Source organism: Chlorocebus sabaeus, chromosome 2 (genome assembly GCF_047675955.1).
Source record: "Chlorocebus sabaeus isolate Y175 chromosome 2, mChlSab1.0.hap1, whole genome shotgun sequence".
Lineage (NCBI taxonomy): Eukaryota > Metazoa > Chordata > Mammalia > Primates > Cercopithecidae > Chlorocebus > Chlorocebus sabaeus.
In genome coordinates this window covers 21,266,636-21,289,297 of record NC_132905.1, presented here as the reverse complement: position 1 = coordinate 21,289,297, position 22,662 = coordinate 21,266,636, and the positions used below count along the sequence as shown (strand labels likewise).

The following is a 22,662-nucleotide window of genomic DNA, read 5'->3' as shown; positions in this document are numbered from 1 at the left end:
TTGGCTGAATCATAACCATGTCTCAATGTTTTCTGAAAGGCAGAACTTGCAGGTGATAAACTAGGATATCTGGCGAAAGAGACATCTAAGCAAAGTGTTGAGGGTGCTACATGGCTTCTCTTGACTGCTTATAAAAAAAAGTGAGGTAAGAAATCAATTAAAGATGAATTTATAAGAAAAAGGGAAGCAGAGTTTAAAGATTCTGAAAACTCCCAGCCCGGCCAGGTTGTAAAGGTGTATTATGGAGAGAATACCAAGAGTGTGGCCAAGTCAATGTTTAATAAAAATATTAAGATGCCTAATAAGGATATTAGTATGGATGGAAGGAAGCCAGATGCTATTTATCAAGACAATGGAAGAATGACTCTGAAGGCATTTCAAAGATCTCTAAAGTTGTCACTCCCATCACAGGCCCAGAATGCCAAGGCCTGAGGGACAAAACTATATCAAAAAAGGGATCTTGGGCACCCATGAGACTCACTGCTCTGTGCCACCTCAAGTCTCTGCTTACTGAATTCTGGTGTAGTCCTCCTTAGATGCCCCATATGTGACTCGAGTGGGTCCAAGTGTGGCTCAGGCTTCCCCTCCAGAGGGCAGCAACAGTCAAACTTGGTGGCATCCACATGGTGTTGACCCTGGCAGGTATGCTGAGTACATAAGCCGTGGGGGCATGGCTACCTCCACCCTGATTTCAAAAGATGCCCTGGAAAGCCTCAGTGCCCAGACAGAGAACTGCCAGGGTGGATGGGGATGCTGTGAGAACCCTCACTAATGCAATTCTGTGGAGCCTTAGGAATGGAGCCACTGCAGAGAACCCCTATTAGGGCAATGTTTCATGGAGCCATGGAGACAGACAACCCTTGAGACCTCAGACTTGTAGAGTCACCATCATGCAACACAAGCCTGGGAGAGACACAGGCACCCAACCTCAACCACTGAGAGCTGCTTTGTGGGGTGCACCCAGCAAAGCCATGAAGAATGGGGCTACCTGGGACTTTGGCCCACCCTTGCTGCATGGTGTCCAAAAGGCAGGACATAGAGTCAAAGAAGATCATTCTCAAGCCTCAGGATTTAATGCTGCTTGTCTTCTTGTGTCTTATACTTACTTGAGACCTGTTATCCTTTTCTTCTTGCCTATTTATCTCTTTTAAAATAAGGATGTCTATCCTGTGTTTGTCCAAACATTGTATTTTGGAAGTATACAATTTGTTTGATTTCACAGGCACACAGCTGGAAAGCAATTTGCCTCAAGATGAATCATATCTAATTTAGATGATGCTTTGGACTTACACTTTAAAGCTGATACAGGAAGAAGACTTCTGGGGCTACTGGAATGGAATGAATGTATTTTGTATATGAGAATGACATAGATTTTGGGGGATCTGGAGGAGAACACTGTGGCTTAAGTGCAGGTGTCCCTACAAAATTCACATGCTGGAACTTAAACTCTAATGTGATAGTATTACGAGTTGGGGCCTTTAAAAGATGATTAAGTCATGAGGTCAGAGCCCTCATGAATGAGATAAGCAACATTATAAAAGAGCTGGAGGGAACTAGGTACTCCCTTTTTGTCCTTCCATGTGAGAGCACAGCATTCAAGCCACCATCTTTGAAGTAGAAATGGGGTCCTCATCAGACACCAAACGTAATGATGCCTTAATCTTGGACTTGTCAACCTCCAGAACTGTGAGAAACAGATTTCTATTATTCATAAATTACCCATTTTGTGGCACTTTTTATAGTAGCATGAATGGTCTAAGGCACCACTGAACAATTCCCTATCTCCCTCCCTCTCCCCAGCCCCTGGCAACCATCATTCTATTTTTTATTTCTGTAAGTTTGACAGCTCTAGATACATCACATAAGTAGAATCATACAGTACGTGTTATTGATGACTGATTTACTTCTCTTAACGTCTTCAAGGTTCATCCATGTTGTGGCATGTGCCAGGATTTCCTTCCTTGTTAAGGCTCAGTAATATTCCATTGCATGTGTATACCACATTTTCTTTATCCATCCATCTGTTGATGAACATCTGGGTTGCTTCTGTCTCTTGGCTACTGTGAATAATGCTACAATTAACATGAGTGCGTATATATATTTTCAAGATTCTGCTTTCAATTATTTTAGATATACTGACATGTGTAGCATAATGGTGTTTCCGTCAATGACGGACTGCACATATGAAGGTTGTCCTAGGTGGATAGTTGGCTATAGCTTCTAGGTTTACAAAAATACAGTCTATGATGTTCACACAATGATGAAATTGCATAATGACTCATTTCTCAGAATGTATTCCCATCATTAAATGATACATGATTCTATTTCCAGAATTGGGATTGCTAGATCATATGGTGGTTCTATTTTTTATTTTTGGTTTTCCATATAGACTATACCATTTTACATTCTCGCAAACAATATACAAAAGTTCCAATTTTTCCAGATCCTTGACAACATTTATTTCTTTTTGTTTGTCTTTTTATGGTGGCCACCCTAATGGGTGTAAGGTGATATCTCATTGTGGTTTTGATTTGTATTTCTCTAATGATTAGTGATGCTAAACATGTTTTCTTTTCTTTTTTTTCTCTCTTTTTTTTTTTTTTTTTTTTTTTTGAGATAGAGACTTGCTCTGTTACCCAGGCTAGAGTGCAGTGGCACAATCTTGGCTCAATGCAACGTCCACCTCCTGGGTTCAAGTAATTCTCCTGCCTCAGCCGACTGAGTAGCTGGGATTACAGCCACACGCCACCATGCATGACTAATTTTTGTATTTTTTGTAGAGATGGGGGGGGTCGCCAGGTTGGTCTTGAACTCCAGACCTCAAGTGATCTGCCCGCCTCGGCCTCCCAAAGTGCTGGGATTACAGGCATGAACCACTGTGCCTGACCATATTTTCATGTTTCTTGCCATTTTTTTATCTTCTTTCGAGAAATGTCTATTTTAGCCCTTCTTTTAAAAACAAAAAACAGGTTGTTTCATTATTGTTGAGTGGTAGGCATTCTTTATGTATTCCAGAGAGTAACCCCACATGAGATATATGGTTTGCAAATATTTTTTCCCATTCCATAGGTTGTCTTTTAATTCTATTCCCTTTGAAACACATAAGTTTTAAGTTAGATATAGTCTCATTTGTCTATTTTTGCTCATCACTTGTACTTTTGGTGTCATATCCAAGAAATCGCTGCCAAATAAACATCATAAAACTTTCTACCTACATTTTCTTCCAGGGGTTTTATAGTTTTCTGTCTTATGTTTAGGTCTTTAATCCATTTTGAGTTAATATTTGTGTATGGTGTAAGATAAGGATCCAACTTCCTTCTGCTACGTATGGATATTCAATTTACTAAATGTCATTTGTTGAAGAAACTATTTTCTCTCCATTGTGTAGTCTTGGCACCCTTGTTGAAGATTATTTGACCATGCATGTGAGAGTTTCAAAGGTTTATAAACCTCTAATACCCTGTATTAAACCCCTTCCTGATTGAAATACCTAGAATGGTTTCTGTTTTCCCACCTAAATCCAAACTGATGGACACATCATGCTTATATATTTTTGCAGCTATGATTTAGAAAGTTCTTGGAAGCTACAGGTCTTATTTTAACCTTAGACATTCTCAGATTTCTTAAAAGACATAACATATTCTTGCTTGTTCATAGCTTTCACAAGTTGTTTCACCGATGACAAGGCTTTGAATCCTGAGAAAGTGCAATTTGGATTTCTTAATAAGGAAACACAACACCTAGGAAAGGAAGCAATTTTAAAAGATATTGGCAGATTTGAGGAAAGTTTTAAAAACAGTTTGCTCAAGTATCTGCTGCTTTCCAAACATAAAGCATGATTGTGTCAGCACAGAGCACAGTGTCAAAACTGGGTAGATGAAGAGGGAAAATAGGAGGTCTTTTTAGAAAAGGGTAATTTCTCTCAATTACCAAATGTCTCACTGATTAGTAGTTGTGGGGAAATAAATTCTGTAGTTGTACCTGTGATATTAATGGGGCATGTGATAGATCATTGCAGCTCTCCAAGGATGCGTGAGTACAGAGTACGTGCCTTAAGCTCAGCTGAGAGATTTATCTTTCTGTGAAGGTCTGGGCTCTCAGGGATAGATTATACGTCAGGTGCCCCACCTCCATACACTCATGAAGACAAATTCCTCTGCGAGGAAGCAGAAGCAGTTGCCCTGCTTGACAAACAGACGAATGGAGGGGTTAGGACCACAGGAGTTTTCATCAATGTTTTATTTTATAAATGTATCACTAAATTCCTGTATTTAAAAATGCCTTCTTCTTGATTCATAAATTACAAGTCAAAGAATGCTAGAGTCAGAAGAAATTGACTTCTGATCTTACAATGGTCAATAAGGCCCAGGAAGGGATGATGTGTGGCCCAAGGTCACGGAGCAAGTTAATGGCAGAGCTAGGACAGAATCCAGGGCTCCTTATTTTTAGATCCATTTCACAGAAGTGGGTGTAGGAAGCCCAGAGAAAGGCAGCTCAAAGTCTGAGGTTAGTGACAGATCTGGGATGAGTTCCCAGGGATGCTTCCTTAGCCACTAGGCAGAAGGCCATGCTAACCAAAGGCCTGGCAGTAGAGACAATGCCTACCCAACTCCACCATGTGCCTGCAGCCCACACAGAACTACAATAATAACCACAGGAAGAACAGAGCTAGAGGGGCCTGAGGTAGCTCTGTTGTTAATATGGTATACATATTTAAAATCACAAGTTTCCATCCAATCCTGGGTAAGAACACTGAGGTCCAGAGGTTCAAGTCAACACAGCAAGGCAGAGACAGAAGTCTTGTGTCCATGTAGCAGAAGGTGGATGCCTGGGAGTCATCAGTGGGTGCCACTGAGTTGAGCTGCTTTGGTTCAAATCCCCTTCCTGACACTTCCAACCTTTATGATGAAGGGCAAGTTGCTTAATCTCTTCAGGCCTCAATTTTCCATCTACAAAGTGGGAACACATGGTACCTACACTGCATAGGGTTTTGTGAACCATAAAGGAAACAAGGCTTTAAAGTACCTGGCACAGAATGAGTGCTTCATAAATGCTAGCTGTTAGTATTCTCAAAGAGAGACATCCCTGACGGTGGGAATACAAGTGACGTCATAAAAATCTGATAATCTAGAACAGTGTTGACCAACAGAAACATAATGTGAGCCACATATGCAATTTTAAATTTTCTAGTAGGCACATTTAAAAAAGTAAAAAGAAATGGGTTAATTTTAATAATTTACCTAACCCAATACTTCTAAAATATAAACATTTCAACATGCAATCAACATAAACATTATTAATGAGATGTTTTTACATGAATTGTTCATAATAAGTTTTTGAAATCTGATGTGTACTTTATACTTACAGGACTAGCCCCATTTCCAGTACTCCGCAGCCATGTGTGGCTAATGACCATCAGATTAAATACTGTGAATGGGACCTCGGTGGATTACTGAATTTTCCAAATTGTTGGACTTTGTTTTTTAGAGACATCTCAGCCATCTTATTTTTACTAAATTAGGGAAAAAAGACTACATTTATACTACACAACTATTTTCTTACCAAATATCTTAGAATGCATATTTATAATTCAAAATACTACAGTATTCAAAGCATAATGAAAACCTATTTCCTCACTAAAGAAAAGAAAGATCACACATTTAAAAATGAAAGGTTCACTTGGAGGAGCTCTAGCCCCTGCAGTGGCAGCCCAATCGGTTGAATGGTCCATGAAGATATCGCCCAGCATCAGCATCCAGCCAGCATCACCATGATCAGGATGATTCTCAGCAACATCTTCCTCTCAGGCTGCCCTGAGAGTGGCTAAAGTTGAAGCAGCAGGAAACAGAGGAATCCTGTAGGACATCATCTTTGTGGTCCTGTTAAATGTGTCTCCTACACAAGACTGTTTTTATGATGGTTCCTTTTCAAAGAATTTATTCCAAACAACATGCAGGTTCACTGTATCTGCATTTACGTAGACACTGACAGACTTAGACAATTCAACAAACTGACAGGATCAATCCTCCACTAAAAGTAAAGCATTTCTTCCATTTTTCCAGTGAGAAGACATCCTCCCTCCAAAAAAAGTTTTCAGGCAACTTTAATAAATAAAATTTTAAGTGTATAGATGATTGAATTAGGCAAAAGTCCACTTATGGTATCGAATATACAATTTAATTACACATACATATTTAAAATCACGTGTTTCATAAAATATTAATTCAAAAATAGAGAGTGGTTCAGGGCACAGATTCTGCATCCAGACGGCCTGAATTCAAATCTCAGCTCCTCCAATTTACTACTCACTTTTGACAGAGTTGACATTCTGGGCCTCAGTTTCCTCCTCTTTAAAACAGGTGTGCTAATAACATCCAGCTCACAGTGTTGTTGAAGTATTAAACGATGTAAAAGCATGTAAAGCCCTTAGAACACTGTCCAGGAAGTGGTATACACATGTTAGGTTAAAAGAAGAAATAGTGGTTTATTATCCATTCCCATAGACTTCAGAACCCTTTTCTTTTCTTTTCTTTTCTTTCTTTCTTTTTTTTGAGATGGAGTTTTGTTCTTGTTGCCCAGGCTGGAGTACAATGGTGCAGTCTCGGTTCACTGCAATCTCCACCTCCCAGAGAACCCCTTTATTCTATCTCGTCAAATGCACCAGTGTTCGCCATCAGAAGAAGCACTTTTTAAGTTGAATGATGCCAGTCTCCATCACTTTCGCTTCCCATTACACCATCTGGAATATAATACTTTTTGAATCTAGGTATGATGTCGCAGAAAACTGAGTGTCAAGGCAAGCATCTATGTGGATACTAGCACAGACTGGTTTTCCCATTTATCTGGCAGCTGTATATTCTGATCACCACAAGGACATCATGTTGCTTTTCAAAGCCATTGTTAGGACACTTGTTCATAACCATTACCAATACCCACCATTAGTTGGTCATATCCTCCGGAATTATTACTAAACCTGCGTTCAATTTCCTTGCCTTTTCTACCAATTCTGTGATCCCTGTAACCATCCCAAACTAGCACTGATTGGGGTCATTGCAGGCTAATGTAGTTTCTTCAATTAATTTTATAGCTCTGAGTACACAAGAAACCATCTCATAATATGAGATGTTTTGTAAGAACTTTTCTCAGAGCTGTTTGGAGACAAAGATCTTGCCTTCTATTTGGGCACACAAGAGGCACTTTGGCATTTCTTTCTTCTCCTACCTCCATCTCTTAGGTATTAGTTCAAAAAACCATGGTACATTCACCCAGGAGAGTATCATGTAACCTTGGATGGTGAAAACTAACTCTGAATATAGTGGCATAAAAAGAGATGGATGACAGAAGGGTTTGGGAGCTATGACTCTATTCATTGTCTGCACTCCTAGGCAGCCACCGTGCAGCTGTCCAGAGCACAGCCTGGACCCTTTCTGAGGGCACGTCCTGCCTCCTCCATATGCTAACGATGACCTGGGCAAGTCATTCAAGCTTTCTGTGCCTAGGTTTCCTGATCTGTAAAATGCAGATAACAGCATCTACATCAGAGGACTGTTGCAAAGATTAAATAAGTTACTATAGTTAAAGCAGTTAGGATAGTACCTGACACATACTAAGCACTACGTAAGTAGCAAATCTCTGTTACTATTACCACAAACAGATACTCTCTGTCTTCCTCCTTCCCTCTCTCCCTCCTCCTTCACTCTCTCCCTTTCTCTCTCAAAACACATCAATATGTTAATGGTGATATTTAGGCTAACTGTGATGAGGGTGGAGAGACATAACTTATACGTTGAAACTCAGCATTTTTTAAGAAAAAATATAAAATATTTTGTCATTAAAGAGGAAAGAAAAATGTACTGACTCAACAATGGCTAAATGGGAACATAAGAACTTACAACTTTAAATCAATCAATAATAGTATCAGGTGTGATGAAGGACACTTAAAGCCCCATACTTCCATATCATTTTATTGTAAGCCTCATATTAAAGGAAGAGTAGGTCAATCTGAGAATAGATCATATCTTCCCAAGAGGAGCCTCTTACAGCTGTCACAAGCAGTGGCACACATTCGTGAGAGTGTGCCAGGCCCCACAGCAAAGGAAGGGGTCATCTCCAGGGTCTCTTTATTTGCCCCAAGGATCCTGGGACCAATTTCAGAGCAGAAGAACCCAGACCAATCAGGCTTGGGACCAAGTGGCCCATCCTGACCAAAGCCTCACCAAGCTCAGAGTCAGGCTCAAGATAGCAAAGCTACAGATGCCCCAGGTGCCATGAAAATGCCAAAGAAAGTGGTAGCCCCTCGAGGGTTCCCCTGAAACCACTTTCTCCCAACTTTCCCAACACTAATAACTTTAACAATAATTCAGTTATTGTTAAATAACCACCTTCCTTATTCCAGGCCCCACGTAGGACATAAGGAATTCAGCAATGAGAGGCAGTCCATGCCCCGGAGCCGCTCACAGGCCTAGTGGGGAATCAGAGACAACATACGATAAACTCAGCTACAGAAACATGGTAGCGAGGTAAATGTTGTGAGGGGAGTCAGGGAGGGCCTCCTGGAGGAGGTGACATTTGTGCCGGGTTTCGATTTAGGAGGAAGGGGAAGGGGAGCTGTGCTCTAGCCTTGGGGATCAGCACGTACAAAGGCACAACAGCGTGACCTGCAGGGTTTGTGGTTGAAACAAGAGATATTAACTATGACTATCTTTTAAAAATATGAAGTTTCTGGAAGAACATTGAGAAGCTCATAATGAACAGAAAGCTGAAGGATCAGGCCTGAAACATAAGCAGAACAAAAAGGCAGTTCCGGTAGACCAACAAGCAGGAAGTTCAGCAACCTCACAGCACAAACACCATGGCCAGACACCACTCCTACTACTGCACACCCCAGTTCTCCAGCCTCTGGCTGCTGGCCCATCCTTCCTAGATGAAAAGGCCTGGGTTACCTATCCAGGTTACCTATCCAGCCACACCTAGGCTGCCAGGAAATGATGAGCAGCTTGCACCTTCACCTCTCAGCGAGCTACACAATCCACTGAGACTCAACACAATGAGAGATACCCCAAATCAGGAAACAGGGTTGGAGACTGGACTCCCAAAACAATAACACAAAGGCTGCTCTCGTGTGATTACACAGAAGGGGAAAGGAAAGAGAAAAGGGCAGGAGGGGGCACTGAGGCTCGAGATACATGCTAGGGTCGCATCATGAGAAAGTTCAATTATTAATAAGAGCAATTCATCTAACAAACATTTGCCACTACCTACTAAGCCCCAGCATTGTGGTTACAAATATAAATACAATGTTGTCCCTGCCTACAAGAACCGAAGCTAGCTCTGTCTATGACCCGTGAACAGGCTTGCAGTTCATCCAATAAACACGAGGGAGCCCACACAGCTTTTTACAGCTAGCATCCACCTTGATTGACCAGCGCTTGGACCATTCTATTTGACAATATTTCCAACACGATTCTTGCTAAAGCCCAGGGGGTACCTAAGCTAAGAGCTAGAATAAGGTGCAATCAGGGGACCATCACCAGTGCCTGGCTTGTGTTCAGTGTTTCAGAATTTGCAAAGCATTTTCCCAACCATCAAGTCATGGGCAAATGTCCAGGACTACATGTTTGCCACGTGGATGATATTCTTTCTCCAGATGTCAAAGATAATACACAATCATTCTGTTTTGGGTACATAAGGGAATACAGAAATATATGCATATGAAAACAAATTTGATTACTTCTATTAGAGATGAGCACAGAGATGTATGTACAAGAATACTCACTGCAACATGATTCAGGAGTAACTGGAAGGGACTTAAATATGCAACAGTACGGGGTGACAAAATAAATTGTGGAACAGTCATTGCAATGGGAAACTATGAAACCTTTAGAAAACATGCATTTATGGAATATTTAATGACATGGGAAAATGCTAAAGAAAAAAGCATTATATAGCAAAATAGATATTTCCACGAGTTTGTGTGAACATATGATTTTCATTCTTTATAGTTATCTCTATTGTACATTTTCTCTACAATGAATACACATTATTTTTGCCATCATAAATCATGACTGCAAGGAGAAAAAATTTTAAGAGATGCTTAGTTGATGATAGTACCATGTCTGCAATATATATTTCTCTAGCCTGGACATTAAGCCTGACTCCTCGGCCACATAAAACTCACATGGCCTTGGACCAGTTGCTTCACTTCTCTGGGACTCTGTTTTCTCAAAAACAAGCAACAATATCTCTGAACTCATGGGATGGTGGGACATTAGATGAAATGTTGTACAGGACGATGCCTATCCCACTTCTTGGTTAAAGTGGACAAGTAGTAAATGCCAGGTCCCTTAGAAGAAAGCAAAGCTGGCTGGGTGCAGTGGCTCACGCCTGTAATCCCAGCACTTTGGGAAGCCAAGGTGGGTGGATCATGATGTCAGGAGATTGAGACCATCCTGGCTAACACGGTGAAACCCTGTCTCTACTAAAAATACAAAAAATTAGCCAGGCATGGGGGCGGATGCCTGTAGTCCCAGCTACTTGGAAAGCTGAGGCAGGAGAATGGTGTGAATCTGGGAGGTGGAGCTTGCAGTGAGCCGAGATCCTGCCACTGCACTCCAGCCTGGGAGACCGAGTGAGACTCCGTCTCAAAAAAACAAAACAAAAAAACAGAAGAAAGCAAAGCTTCCAATACTTACAGTGCTCGTGCGGAAAAGGTGACCTGGGTAGGTGATGGGGTCAGGGTACTTATGTGTAACTGACCTGGTTTTAGTTTCCAAGAACTGCTATTAAAAATTACCATGAACTGGGTAGCTTAAGACAACAGAAACCTATTGTCTCACAGTTCCGGAAGCCAGAAGTCCAACATCAGGATGTTGGCAGGGCCACGTTGTCTCCAAAGGCTCTAGGGAAGAACCCATCCTTGCCTTGCCTGACGGGTTCCGTCATATGAACAGAAATTCATATGACCAATGAAAGTCATATGGTATCTGTTGACAAGCCTCAGCATTCCTTGCCTTATGGCCGCATTGCCCCGATCTCCACTGCCGTCTCCACATGGCCTCCTTCCGTATGTGTGTGTGTGTCTTTGCCTCTACCAGTCATACTGGGTTAGAACCCAATATGACCAGCAAGACCTCATCTTAATTTGATCATTTCTATAAAGACTTACTTTCAAATAAGTGTCACATTTACAGATATCAGGGGTTAGGACTTCAACTTATCTTTTTAGGAGACACCATTCAACCAAAACAGACCTCAACCCTCTCTTTAGAAAGATCAGCAGTTAGAGCAAGGCAGGAACCCACAGGCAAAGGCCCCACGGTGTGAAGGAACAGGCCAGGACCACCCTGGAGACGGTGCTGCTTCCATGACACGCTAGTTGGTTGAAATGTATATGTGAGTGTGTGTGTGTGTGTGCATGTGTGTCACCTGTGTGTGTGTTCTCCCAACTCCTGCCCCTTCCAATCAGGAAACACACTAAGCTTTTTGTGTTTTTCTGCTCTAGAAATGTGTGTAGGAAAAATAGAAGAAGCTGCTTGAAATCAAGGCTTCCTTCCTTTCTCCTTTGCTTTTTCCTAACTCTAAACTTACTTAACAGAGACTGCTGGGGTCTGGAAGGACTGGGCCAAGAAGGGCGTGCTTCAGAAGGCTAAGACGGTGAGGAGAGAAGTTCTCCCATTTTATGAAGGTAGGAAGTATGGATCTGCTGGTGCCACACTGCTCCATGGCAGTACCTTAGGAGGGGCAGGCCCAGGGGGGTTGGTGGGTGGTGCACCTGGGCTGGCTGGGCTGTGTCAATGGCTCCTAGCCTGAGAAAGCAGCAGCAGAATCACTAGACCTAAAGGGAATGCAGCAGCGGGCTTCCCAGAGAAAATCACAACAGTCTGCTTAAACCCCAGGAAACTCATAGAACCCTAGGGAAGAGGGGGCTCCAACAGCGCCTAAAATGTAGTCTCACCTCCCTGGAGACTGAGGGTCAGATTCAGGTTTATGTAAAGAAGAGAAATAAGTGAGCATTTCTTATGTACCTGATTTTGCAGCCTGATATTCAACCCTAATCCACACCTCATGCTTAAAAGAATGTCCTATAAATATTTGAAGGATATAGAAGCAAGCCACCCAAGCCCCACTACTTCCGGCTTCAGCCCTTTCCAAAGGATACCTCCAGCACTTAGCTGAGGGTATCCTCAGCTCCCAGGATACCCTCCTGCTGGGCCCTGGGCTGTAATTCAGGGCTGTACCTCAGGCCTGACTTGTGGAAACCCATGCCAAAGATGGGGAAGGCAGAGCTAGGAACTGGTGGCAGCTGCACTTCGTTCCATAGGCAGGATAGATAGCTAGAGAGAGGGTTTGTGAGTGAGTGTAGTAACCCCTGCTCCTCTGTGACAGCCTCAGGAAAGATAAGGTGGCGAAACCAGGTCTGAAGCTTGGAATGCTAGTGCAAGAGCTTCTTCCACAGAGAGAGATGAGGAAAAGCATGTATTTAGGTTGATGCAAAAGTAGCTGCAGTTTTCGCCATTACTTTCAATGGCAAATAACAGTGGTTGTACGTAACATTCAATTCACAGAGCAGGGCTGGAGGAAAGGTCTAAGCCCTCGATGCAGCAATGCATCCTGGACTTGAAAAGCCTCTCTGGCCTGTCAGGACCCACAGCAGACACCTGCTGAGCAGCTCGCCTTTGTAAAGCAGCATCAGTGAGCTCGAAGTGGGGGCAAGGTCTCAGGTGGACTTAGACTTCCAGCCCCAGAGATTGAAAGAACCAGAAAACACTTAGGAAAACCAATATTGACTAACCCCCACTCCAGGCAGACAGTTCACACTCATGCAGACATCCTCCATTTAACTCTCGGATGGGTCCCCAAGATAAAGATGTGGAAACTGAGGCAGAAGAATTGAGACCCTGGGATCACTCAGCTGTTGTGTAAGATTGGAATATACTGACCTGAGAACCATGATAAGGATTTTGAAAGCAAAGAACAGGACGTTATGAGTGAGAATAAGAAGGAAGTCCATCTTTAGACAGACGGATAAGGGAAAGTTGCCTTGAGGAGTCCTGCGAGCTGAGATGTAAAGAAATCAGCAAAGCGCCAGATGAGGTGGCTCATGCCTGTAATCCCAGCACTGTGGGAGGCTGAGGCGGAAGGATCACCTGAGGTCAGGAGCTGGAGACCAGCCTGGCCAATACAGCAAAACTCCATCTCCACTAAAACTACAAAAATTAGCCAGGCAGGGTGGCATGTGCCTGTAGTCTCAGCTATTTGGGAGTCTGAGGCATGGGAATCACTTGAACCAGGGAGATGGAGGCTGCAGTGAGCTGAGATAATGCCATAGCACTCCAGCCTGGGCAAGAGAGCGACACTCTATCTCAAAAAAAAAAAAAAAAAAAAAAAAAAAGAGAGAGAGAGAGAGAGAGAATGAGAGAACGAAAGAATGAAAGAGAAATCAGCAAAGTGAAGAATTGAGAAAACAAATTCTGATGAGAAGGAACAAGGAACAGTATGTGCAAAGGACCCATGCCAAGAAAAAATCTGACACACCTGAGGAACTAACACACACCAGATATGAGAGAGGAGAAGAAAAGGGGCCTGCAGAAGACACTGGATCATGCAGGTTCTTATAGGCCATGGCAAGGATTTCAGATTTCATCCTATGTGCCAGGGGAGGTCATCAGCAGGATTAAGTCCCAAAATGACATGGACTGATTTACCGGGACCAAGTATAGCATAGAGCTCGTCACACAAAGGGGATGGGCAAAAAGCTGTGGAACATCTGAATAAACAGACTCAAACTTGATTTCTAAGACGAGGAGAACTGCTGGCTTTACAGAAAGAAAAGCAAGATTTCAGCCTTTGCCTGTAAGAAGAACAAACAGTTTCACCTAATCCAAATTCGCTTTCATGCCTCTCTGCCTAAGCGGCACACAGAGCCGCTGAAATCCACAGGCACATCATGACAGAATAATTTCAGTGATCATTATCAAATGCCTCTATTTAGAAAAGCTCAGAAGATTGTATTAGCATGATCCAATATTTATGAAATGACACTCTGCCGTAATGAGGGGCTGAGAAAATTAAGATTAGAAGCAAAAGCCATGTCTTTGGGGACAGAGAGTAGCATGAGCAAAAAGACACACTTTTACTCAGCTTCTTAGAACTTGCTTTTCTGATCTGTAAAATGGGAAGGATAGTAACAAAGAGGAAAATACGTGATCAGTTAGTAGAGCACCTAAAGGTCTGTAATAATGTTTTTTTCATTCATTTCTTTGTTAATAAAAACACCTAATAAAGACTATTTGCCCATCCACACATCCATCCAACAAACTGCTAATTTAGTACATAGGATGTCTGATGTCCTGCATCAGACACTGAAGATAAAGTTGTGAACAAGATTCTCATGGTCCCCATTCACATGGAACTTCTCATCTGGGAGTAAAACATGCATTGGATGAACAACCCCTGCTGTGATGCGTGGTACTAAGGAAAAGTGCAAGGTGCAATGGGAACCATTACAAAGAGAGCTGACCCAGACTGAGACATGAAGAGGACGCACAAGACAGCGGGTGGGGGAAAGGCTCCATGGAGGATGCCAATCTTATGTGAGTTCCCGAGGCAGGAGAGAGTCAGAACATTCTGGCAATTGGCAGAAGCCAGTGTAAAGTGAGCACAGTGGGATGTAGAGCATCATGATGATTTGGAGGTTTAGGGAGGATCAGCCCTCAGAGCCTTGGAGTCCACAACAGGGCTTTGGTCTTTCCTGGAGCAATGAGAAGCTTCAGAAAGGCCTAAAACAGAAGCTGCGTAGAGACAAGGAAGAAAAGAAGTAACCTGAATATGCTTATATTCTAGAATAATCTCTCGGACATCTGTTTGGAGAATGGATTAAAGTCAAAAGAGTTAAGTCAAGGAGCCTGTTAGAAAGTTTTCCACTGACCCAGGAAACAGACAATGGCTGTGTTCACCAGGGCAGTGGTGGCACAGATGGAGAGGCTTGGGCAGACCCAAGATATACTTAGGCAGTAAAATGGCAGAGTGAAGCGATTGGCTGGAAACGCAGGTAAGAGAGAGAACAAAGAGAAACATGGCCCCCGGGTTTCTGAATCAGTACCAGTAGGGTGAAGTGAGCTTTCTGGAGTCAAGGAACAGTGGAAAGTGAGTAGACAGGGAAGGGGAAATGGGTAAATCAAGAGTTCGGTTTTGGAGATGTTGAGCTTGGACAGCCTACAACATGTTACAGGGCTTTAAGTGGACTAAAGATGAGGAGAAAGAGCATATATGAACACACACACCCCCATACACACACATATGCACACAAACACACACCTCCTGTACATCCCCCCCGACATGTACACTTCCATACACACAGATACCCATATGCTCCCATACACATGCATACACACCCTCCATACACACACATACACCCCCATACACACACACCCATACACACACACCCATACATACACACCCATACACATGCACACCCACACCCCCATACACTCCCATACACACACCCATACACATGCACACATGCCCATACACACCCCTTACACCCCCATATGCACACACACATCCCCCACATACACACTCATAGACATGCATACACACATATACCAATATACCTCCATACACACACACCCCCAATACACAGGCATGCACACACAACACACCCATACACCCCCATACACACACACACACACCCATACACATGCACACACACCCTCCATAAATGCACACCCATACACATACACCCTTACACTCCCATATGCAGACACATATACACCCCCATACACACACACACCCATAGACATGCATACGCACATACACCAATACACCTCCATACACATACACACACATACCTATACCAGTAGAGGCATGCACACACACCACACCCATACACCCCCATACACACACACCCACATCCCCATACACACACACATACACACATGTATACACACACGTATACACACTATAACATCCAGGTTTATTTGGCCACTATCAAAGAGGGCCATGAAGAGTAGAGCAGATGTTATACGTTTAAGCAGAGGTGTCTTGGATTCTTGGGGTGCCTAATGGGGTGGGTGATTCTACCATCTAACTAGGCAGTACTTTTGATAAAGTCAGCATGATTGGGCGACAGAGGTTGTTCCACACTGTCTTACTAATAGGCACGCACACGCACACACCTGTTGATGACTTTGCTCATTCAAAGTAAGGTCCCACCAGATCTAAAATGCTCAATTTTGTACCACAGCCCAACCTTATTATACCTAAGGCTTGTAACAACACTTGTGAGAAATTTACACAATTAATGCCCTTAATAGGAGCTATCCATAACCATCCAGTGCCTCCTGCTTTGCAGCCAGACTCAAAGTGAATGAGGTCACACCCTCACCCTCACCTGGGCATCTCTGAGCATCTTCTTTGCTCCCAGTTGAGTGGCATCCTGGAAAACCCCATTCTCCAGAGGTAGCCAAGATGACATGGCAGCTGGCAGTGGGCTGTGTAGGTGTAAAATTCCTAAGAGACATCTAGGCTGGAGGCATAAATGTCAGAATCACCAGCACAGAGGTGGTATCTGAAGCCATGGGAGTGGTTGAGGCCAGCCATGGAAAGAACACCGAGTAAGCCTGAAAGAACTCTTAAGACTCCATGGCCAGAGTGCACTGACAGGGGAGACTGAGAAAGAACACCTGGGGGACTGGTGAAAACCAAGACAGGTGTGGGTTAAAGCAAGGGAGCCTTTGGTCAGGGAGAAACTGTAGAAAATGGCCTCCCTTCTCCAACAAGCAGTTGTCTTTACAACTGTAGCCGGGATATGTGATTATTCAGAGAAGTGAGCTTCACTTTCTCAGAGTGGCAACTCTTCCTGGCTTCTATCACCAGGTGAGCCTCTTCAAGGTGCACCTTACGCAGGTATAACCCACATTTCGAGTCTAAGTGTTCTCTCTGAGTAGACCTCCTTCAGGTACTTCCCCTGAAACACATCAGGTGTAATCACAGGCCTGCCCCATGCAGGTATCCATTAAGAATTCACACTAGGTCTTCAGCCCCACCAGTTAAGGATAAAAGGTTGATATTTAGAATGTCAGGATGTTAACCTTATAATATATAATAATAATATAGTAATATGTAATATGTTATATAATAATATAACCTTATAAAAATCTGTGGAAGTATCCCTAAATATATATGTAAATGATATAATATATACTACATAATGTATATAATATAATGTGTAATATATAATATAAACTTATAATAATCTGTAGAAGTCTCCCTAAATATATAAAATATATGTAAATAATATAACACATAATAATAGATAACAATATGATAATATATAATAATAATAATAATAAAATTAATACAACCTTATAATAGTCTGACTGTTGAAGTTTCCTATATACACCCTATGTCTATGTGGTCTGGAAGAAGAGGAGTGACCTCAAATTCTTCAGAAGCTCTTTCTTTCCCTGACATGCCACTATCATCAGGCTCCTAAGCAAAACCCAGTGATACCCTACTTGTAGCTAAAGCTTAGAATCTCAAAGCTAAAAGAAATGCTGAATCCAGGTGACATGTGACTAGTACCAAATCCTGAAGAATTCATTCAGTCTTGGCTTGAACACCTCTTGAGTGTGGGGAACTCACTACCTACAGAGCTATCAATTGCCATCTCAGAGCACTCTATGTGTAAGTGAGTTCTTCTCTCCATGATTCATGATAAAATCTAGCCATCCCCATTACAGCCCCAAACATGATGGATCTCATACCTGTGGGCACCGCCTGGTCCAGCATTGGTTTCTCCCATGTGTTAATCTGCTCCCAGGTGAACCCATTGGTCCCTAGAGCCACACTATAACCACAGTTGCTGTAGTGCTCATCAAAGGAACAGCCACCTGCAGACAAAAGAGATAGGGGTAAATACATTCCTGTGTCTGAGGCTTGGTTCATTACCTCTGTCTCGTCGGCTCTTCATTTACAGCTTTGAATTTTAAACTCGGGAGATTTTCTTTATATATACATATATATATGTATATATGGACGAGCAAATTGGATTTTTATATTTGCTTTGGTGCTCTCAGGAAAGGCACTGGCATCTGCAGGCCCCCGTATTTAGAAAAGTTAATAAGGCTAGTTACATTGATTTTAATCTTCCTTCCTGAGAAAGTAAACAGCAGCGTGTTATTCTAAGTAGGAAAAATGAATGCCGGGGCATGCCTCCGTAATTGCTTTGTGCAGCACGGAGAGAGGCTGTGAGGCAGCAGAAGGAGCACTCACTTCCGAGTCTGGCAAAACTAGACAGCCATCACCTTCACAAGGTTGCGTGAGTTCAGGCCAGATGCTTCATACCTGAGCGTCTCCGTTTCCTCACCTGTGATACAGAGGGAAATGTCCAACCTTACAGAAATACATGAGGATTAAACGGAATAACATGCGAAAAGTAACTGCCACAGAATACTTTCTCAATGCCCACCTGTTTCTCTGTAAAAAGCAGTCTGAAAAATCATTTTTCATGGTGTGAGAATTGAATTGGTAAGAAAGTAGACAATCATGCACCTGGAAGATAATAAAGTCAATGTTGATCATGTTTGAAGCTTCTCCCTTTAACTTTAAAGGTCAAGCCATCCACCATTTGACAATAAGTTATATTCATTTGCTGTTGACAAGGATTCACTGAGCATATGCTCTGGGCTGTAAGTCCCATCAAGGTGACATTGAGAGACATGTGGGGTGTACAGTGGAGGCTCCAACTAGGAAACGCTGGTTTGTCCAGAGAAATAGGATCCCCTTATATTCTGAAGGAGAAAGCAGAAGAAGTGGAGGAGAAGTGAATAGGGCTTTGAAGGGTAGGGGCATCTCCAAGGGCAGAGGGCAGGACGAATGGCATTCTGAGTTGAGCCTGCAGGGGACACAAATGCAGGGAGGTAGCACTGGGACTGAGTTCTACAGCAGCTCCTGGCTGGTCTCCCAGACCTGTTTCACACTCCAATCCATCTTTTCTAATGCTCCTTTCTTGACTCCTTAATGTTCAGAGGGTGCATCACATCACCATCTTCCTCCTTTAAACACTCATAGGTTTCCCACCCCACAGAGAACCAATGTCTGTTACAGATTAAATGTCTGAAAGCCCACAAAATTCATTTCAACCCCCAAAGTGACAGTATTAGGACACATGGCCTTTGGGAGGTGATGAGGACATGAAGGCAGAGTCCATGTGATTGGGACTGGGACTGGGACTAGTGCCCTTATAAAGAGACCACAGAGAGTTATCTCACCCCTTCCACCATGTGAGGACACAAGGAGAAGCTGCCATCAAAGAAGCAGGAGCTGGACCCTCACCAGATGCTGAATCTGCCAGCGTCTCGATCTTATACCTCCTAGTGCCCAGGACTGGGAGAAATCCATTTCTGCTGTTTCTAAGCCACTCAGTCACGGTATTTTGTTATAGCAGCCGAAATGGACTAAGAAAATAACCAAACATGGCTTTATTCAATTCATCCCACACTAGCCTGGCCCATGTCTGTAGGCTCATTAACATCACACAATTGCCTCCATCAGCTGAAAAGAACCAAATTCTTTCTCTGCACCCCAGACCTGAGATTTCCTCTGGATAAGCAGCAGTGGTGGACATCCTGTTGACGAATTTGAGATCTAATACAGTCCAAACACCATGGAAGAAAACCTGTAATAGAAAACACTTTCTCCACTTTCCTTTCCTGTTGGATATGGACACCCAGAAGAGCTGGATTTCAGCAACTACTATGGTCCAAATGTGTGTGTTGCCCTGAAATTCATATGCCGAAACCTAATCCCCAATGTAATAGTATCAAGAAGTGGAGCCTTTGGGAGATGCTTCCAAAGGATTGTGAGGGCTCTGTTCTCAGGAATGACATCATGCCCGGATAAAAGATGCCCTAGGCAGATTGTTCACCCCTTCTGCCATGTGAGGACTCATAGAAGGTGACATCTATAAGGAATGGACCTTTACCAGGTACCAAATCTGCTATCACCTTGATCTTGAACTTGCCAGCCCTCAGAACGATGAGCAATAACTTTCTATTGTTTAAATAACCCAGTCTAAGGCATTTTGTTGTAGCAGCCAAAATGGATTAAGACAGCATCCCAGTAAGTATCTCCACTCTGTAGAGGAAAGCCACCCAGAGAATCACCTGACCAGGAATATTAGCATTCAACTTTTCAGGAGCAAAATATAAACTTTGCTTGCCATATGCCACTGAGATCTTAGGGTTTAATTGTTAGCACCATAGAGCTTTGTACAATCTGACTAATATATGAAGTGTGTCATACCTCAACACAGTGATCTAAAGAAAGAAAGCAGCAGCATATTCTCCCAAGGACTTGCTCTGTGTCAGGCAATATATTCGACACTGATTATATATGCTATCTCATTAGTTTTCACGTAATCCTCACAAATCATGTGAGGTACATTTTATCTCAACTTTAAATCTAAGGGAATTGATGCACTGGGGGGATAAATGACCTGCTCAGACAACATGGAAGGAAAGTGTTGGAGCCAATATTAAATCCATGGTAACATAGCTGTAGAGCCCATGCCCATTCTAACAGACCAGAGAGAGAATTATTCCCCTAAACTAAGGACAAGGTCTTTCACTTATAAGGTAATGAGAGGGACCAGGCAGATAAAGAACTTCCAAGGTGGTTGGGAATCTCCATTCAAATCTACTCCTTCACTTATTCTAGAAACATTCAACAAAGTTTTTTTTAATGGGCTCAGGACATGGCACAGAATTGATAGATATGATCCTTACCCTCACAAAGTTTGCAGAATAGACTGAAAGATAAGCATGCAAATATACACTGAAGATGCAATGGAAAATATGCTTTCCATTGCAAGCATATTTGATGCTAAAAAAAAAAGAGTTATTATTTTAGTTGATGGTTTAGTTAACCAAATTATCTTCCTTCTTCTAGATAAGATTTAAGAGGGCTCACAGCTATACCTCTAGGCATCGCAGGTTACAGATCCCAGGCAAGGTCACATTAATAATTGCCTCTAGTCCGTTGGATCCATTGCTCACCCCTCACCTCCCTGCCTCTGCTTAACTGTAGGTAGACTGCTCAGCTGATCCTGAGCTTACTGCTGACAGGTCCTGGCCCTCTAAGGACTAGGGATGTACCTTCGCTTCACAGCCACTCACTGAACCACCTTGCTTCTCCCCTCTGCTGAGCTCTGTTGGTCACTTCAATCTGCAGCAGGTAAGCAAATGCTTTTCCCTTCTTACAGTCTGTTCTTTGAAACTAGGGTTCCACAGCAGCAGGCCTTGGACCCCAGTGACCCAATTTTTATTTTCAAACCACAGTCCTTTCTTTGCCTCTGCAGAAGAGCTCACTTAGAGTGAATTTAAAAGCAGCTATGCACTCTATCTTGAGCCACTATTTCTTCAGAATATTCAGGCCCCACTGTCAATTCTATTCCACTCTGCCAGGATTTGTCATCACTTATGGGATGACATATGCATTCAGGACAGAAAATGGGGACCTTAAGGTCACTTATGGGGACCTTCATGTCCCTCCTACAGAAGAGTTTCTAGAAACAGGCTCCGGTTCCGCACTTTTATCACTCATACACGTCTGAATCCCAGCAACACACAGTTGGTGATTTTTCCATGGAGCCCCTGGGCTCCCAGGAAAGCAGAGAATTTCAAGAAATGCTGCCTAACTGGTCACTGGTCCAACCAAAGCAGCAGGTTAAACACAGAAGCAGGAAATACTGCATGATGACAAAAATCAAATTGAGGACAGGAAAAGAAAGAAAAGCAGGACAGAAGGAGGGAGCCACAAATCTATGCTGCGATTTTCCACGTGTTCCTCTACTTAAAGGGGGTTACATATTTAACTTGGAGCTTCTGACACCCAATAGAAAAAAAGCAAAACCTGGGGAGGTACTGGAAACTCTGTGTTTATATAATAAAAGCCAAATTGCTCAGGGAAATGATAACCATTTCAGGTGCTTGGATCAGACAAGAACTTCTCTGCAGGAATACTCATAACAGAAACCCCATATCCCATAATGAAACAACATCCACACAAGGGGGTGAATGGCCAATTTCATGAGACTGTTTCTCATAATCATTCTCAATATAAATTGATAGCATCACCTAAACATACAATTCAGTAAAACTCATTGGGGTCCAACGCAATGCAGTCTGGATACCCACTCCCTATTGGTCTGACTTGACTCAAAGGTAAGTTTTAAGAACTATTCAGGGGAGAAAATATACCTAATATGTATTTCTAGGCAACCTTTCTTAGTTTTCTGTCTCCCACATTGATAAATAGAGTAGCTATGAACTCAAGTCTATATAACCCAGTAGCAACTGACACTGCCATCTGGGTACAAACTCTTGGGCTCACATCCCTTCCCTTTTTTTGAGCCTTCATTTTCTGCTGTGCAAGGCAAGGGGCTGAACAAGATAATTGCAATGAACCTTCCACTTGTAACAATGATGAATTCCAGAGATTCAGAAAGAACCGGAACTCTCAGGAACCACAGAGATACAGACCCATGCAGTCAGCACAAGTACCCGCTAGGGTGCCATGCCACTGAGAACCACCAAGAGGAGGAGGAGAAATTAAAACCAAGCTTCCCCTAGACCAAGAACAGAAAACATTTAAACCCAGTAA

The 22,662-nt window shown here is 42.8% G+C and overlaps 1 protein-coding gene across 15 annotated transcripts in view; it reads right to left on the bottom strand.

Moving 5' to 3' along the window:
• Positions 1-22,662, bottom strand: part of PTPRT (protein tyrosine phosphatase receptor type T) — a 1,114,373-nt gene that overhangs the window by 795,922 nt on the left and 295,789 nt on the right. For all 15 annotated transcript variants that reach the window (XM_008017080.3, XM_037983051.2, XM_037983053.2 and 12 more), the window contains exon 2: positions 17,766-17,891. In XM_008017080.3, coding sequence (XP_008015271.3) covers positions 17,766-17,891 — 126 coding nt within the window. The remainder of the gene's footprint in view (positions 1-17,765; positions 17,892-22,662) is intronic.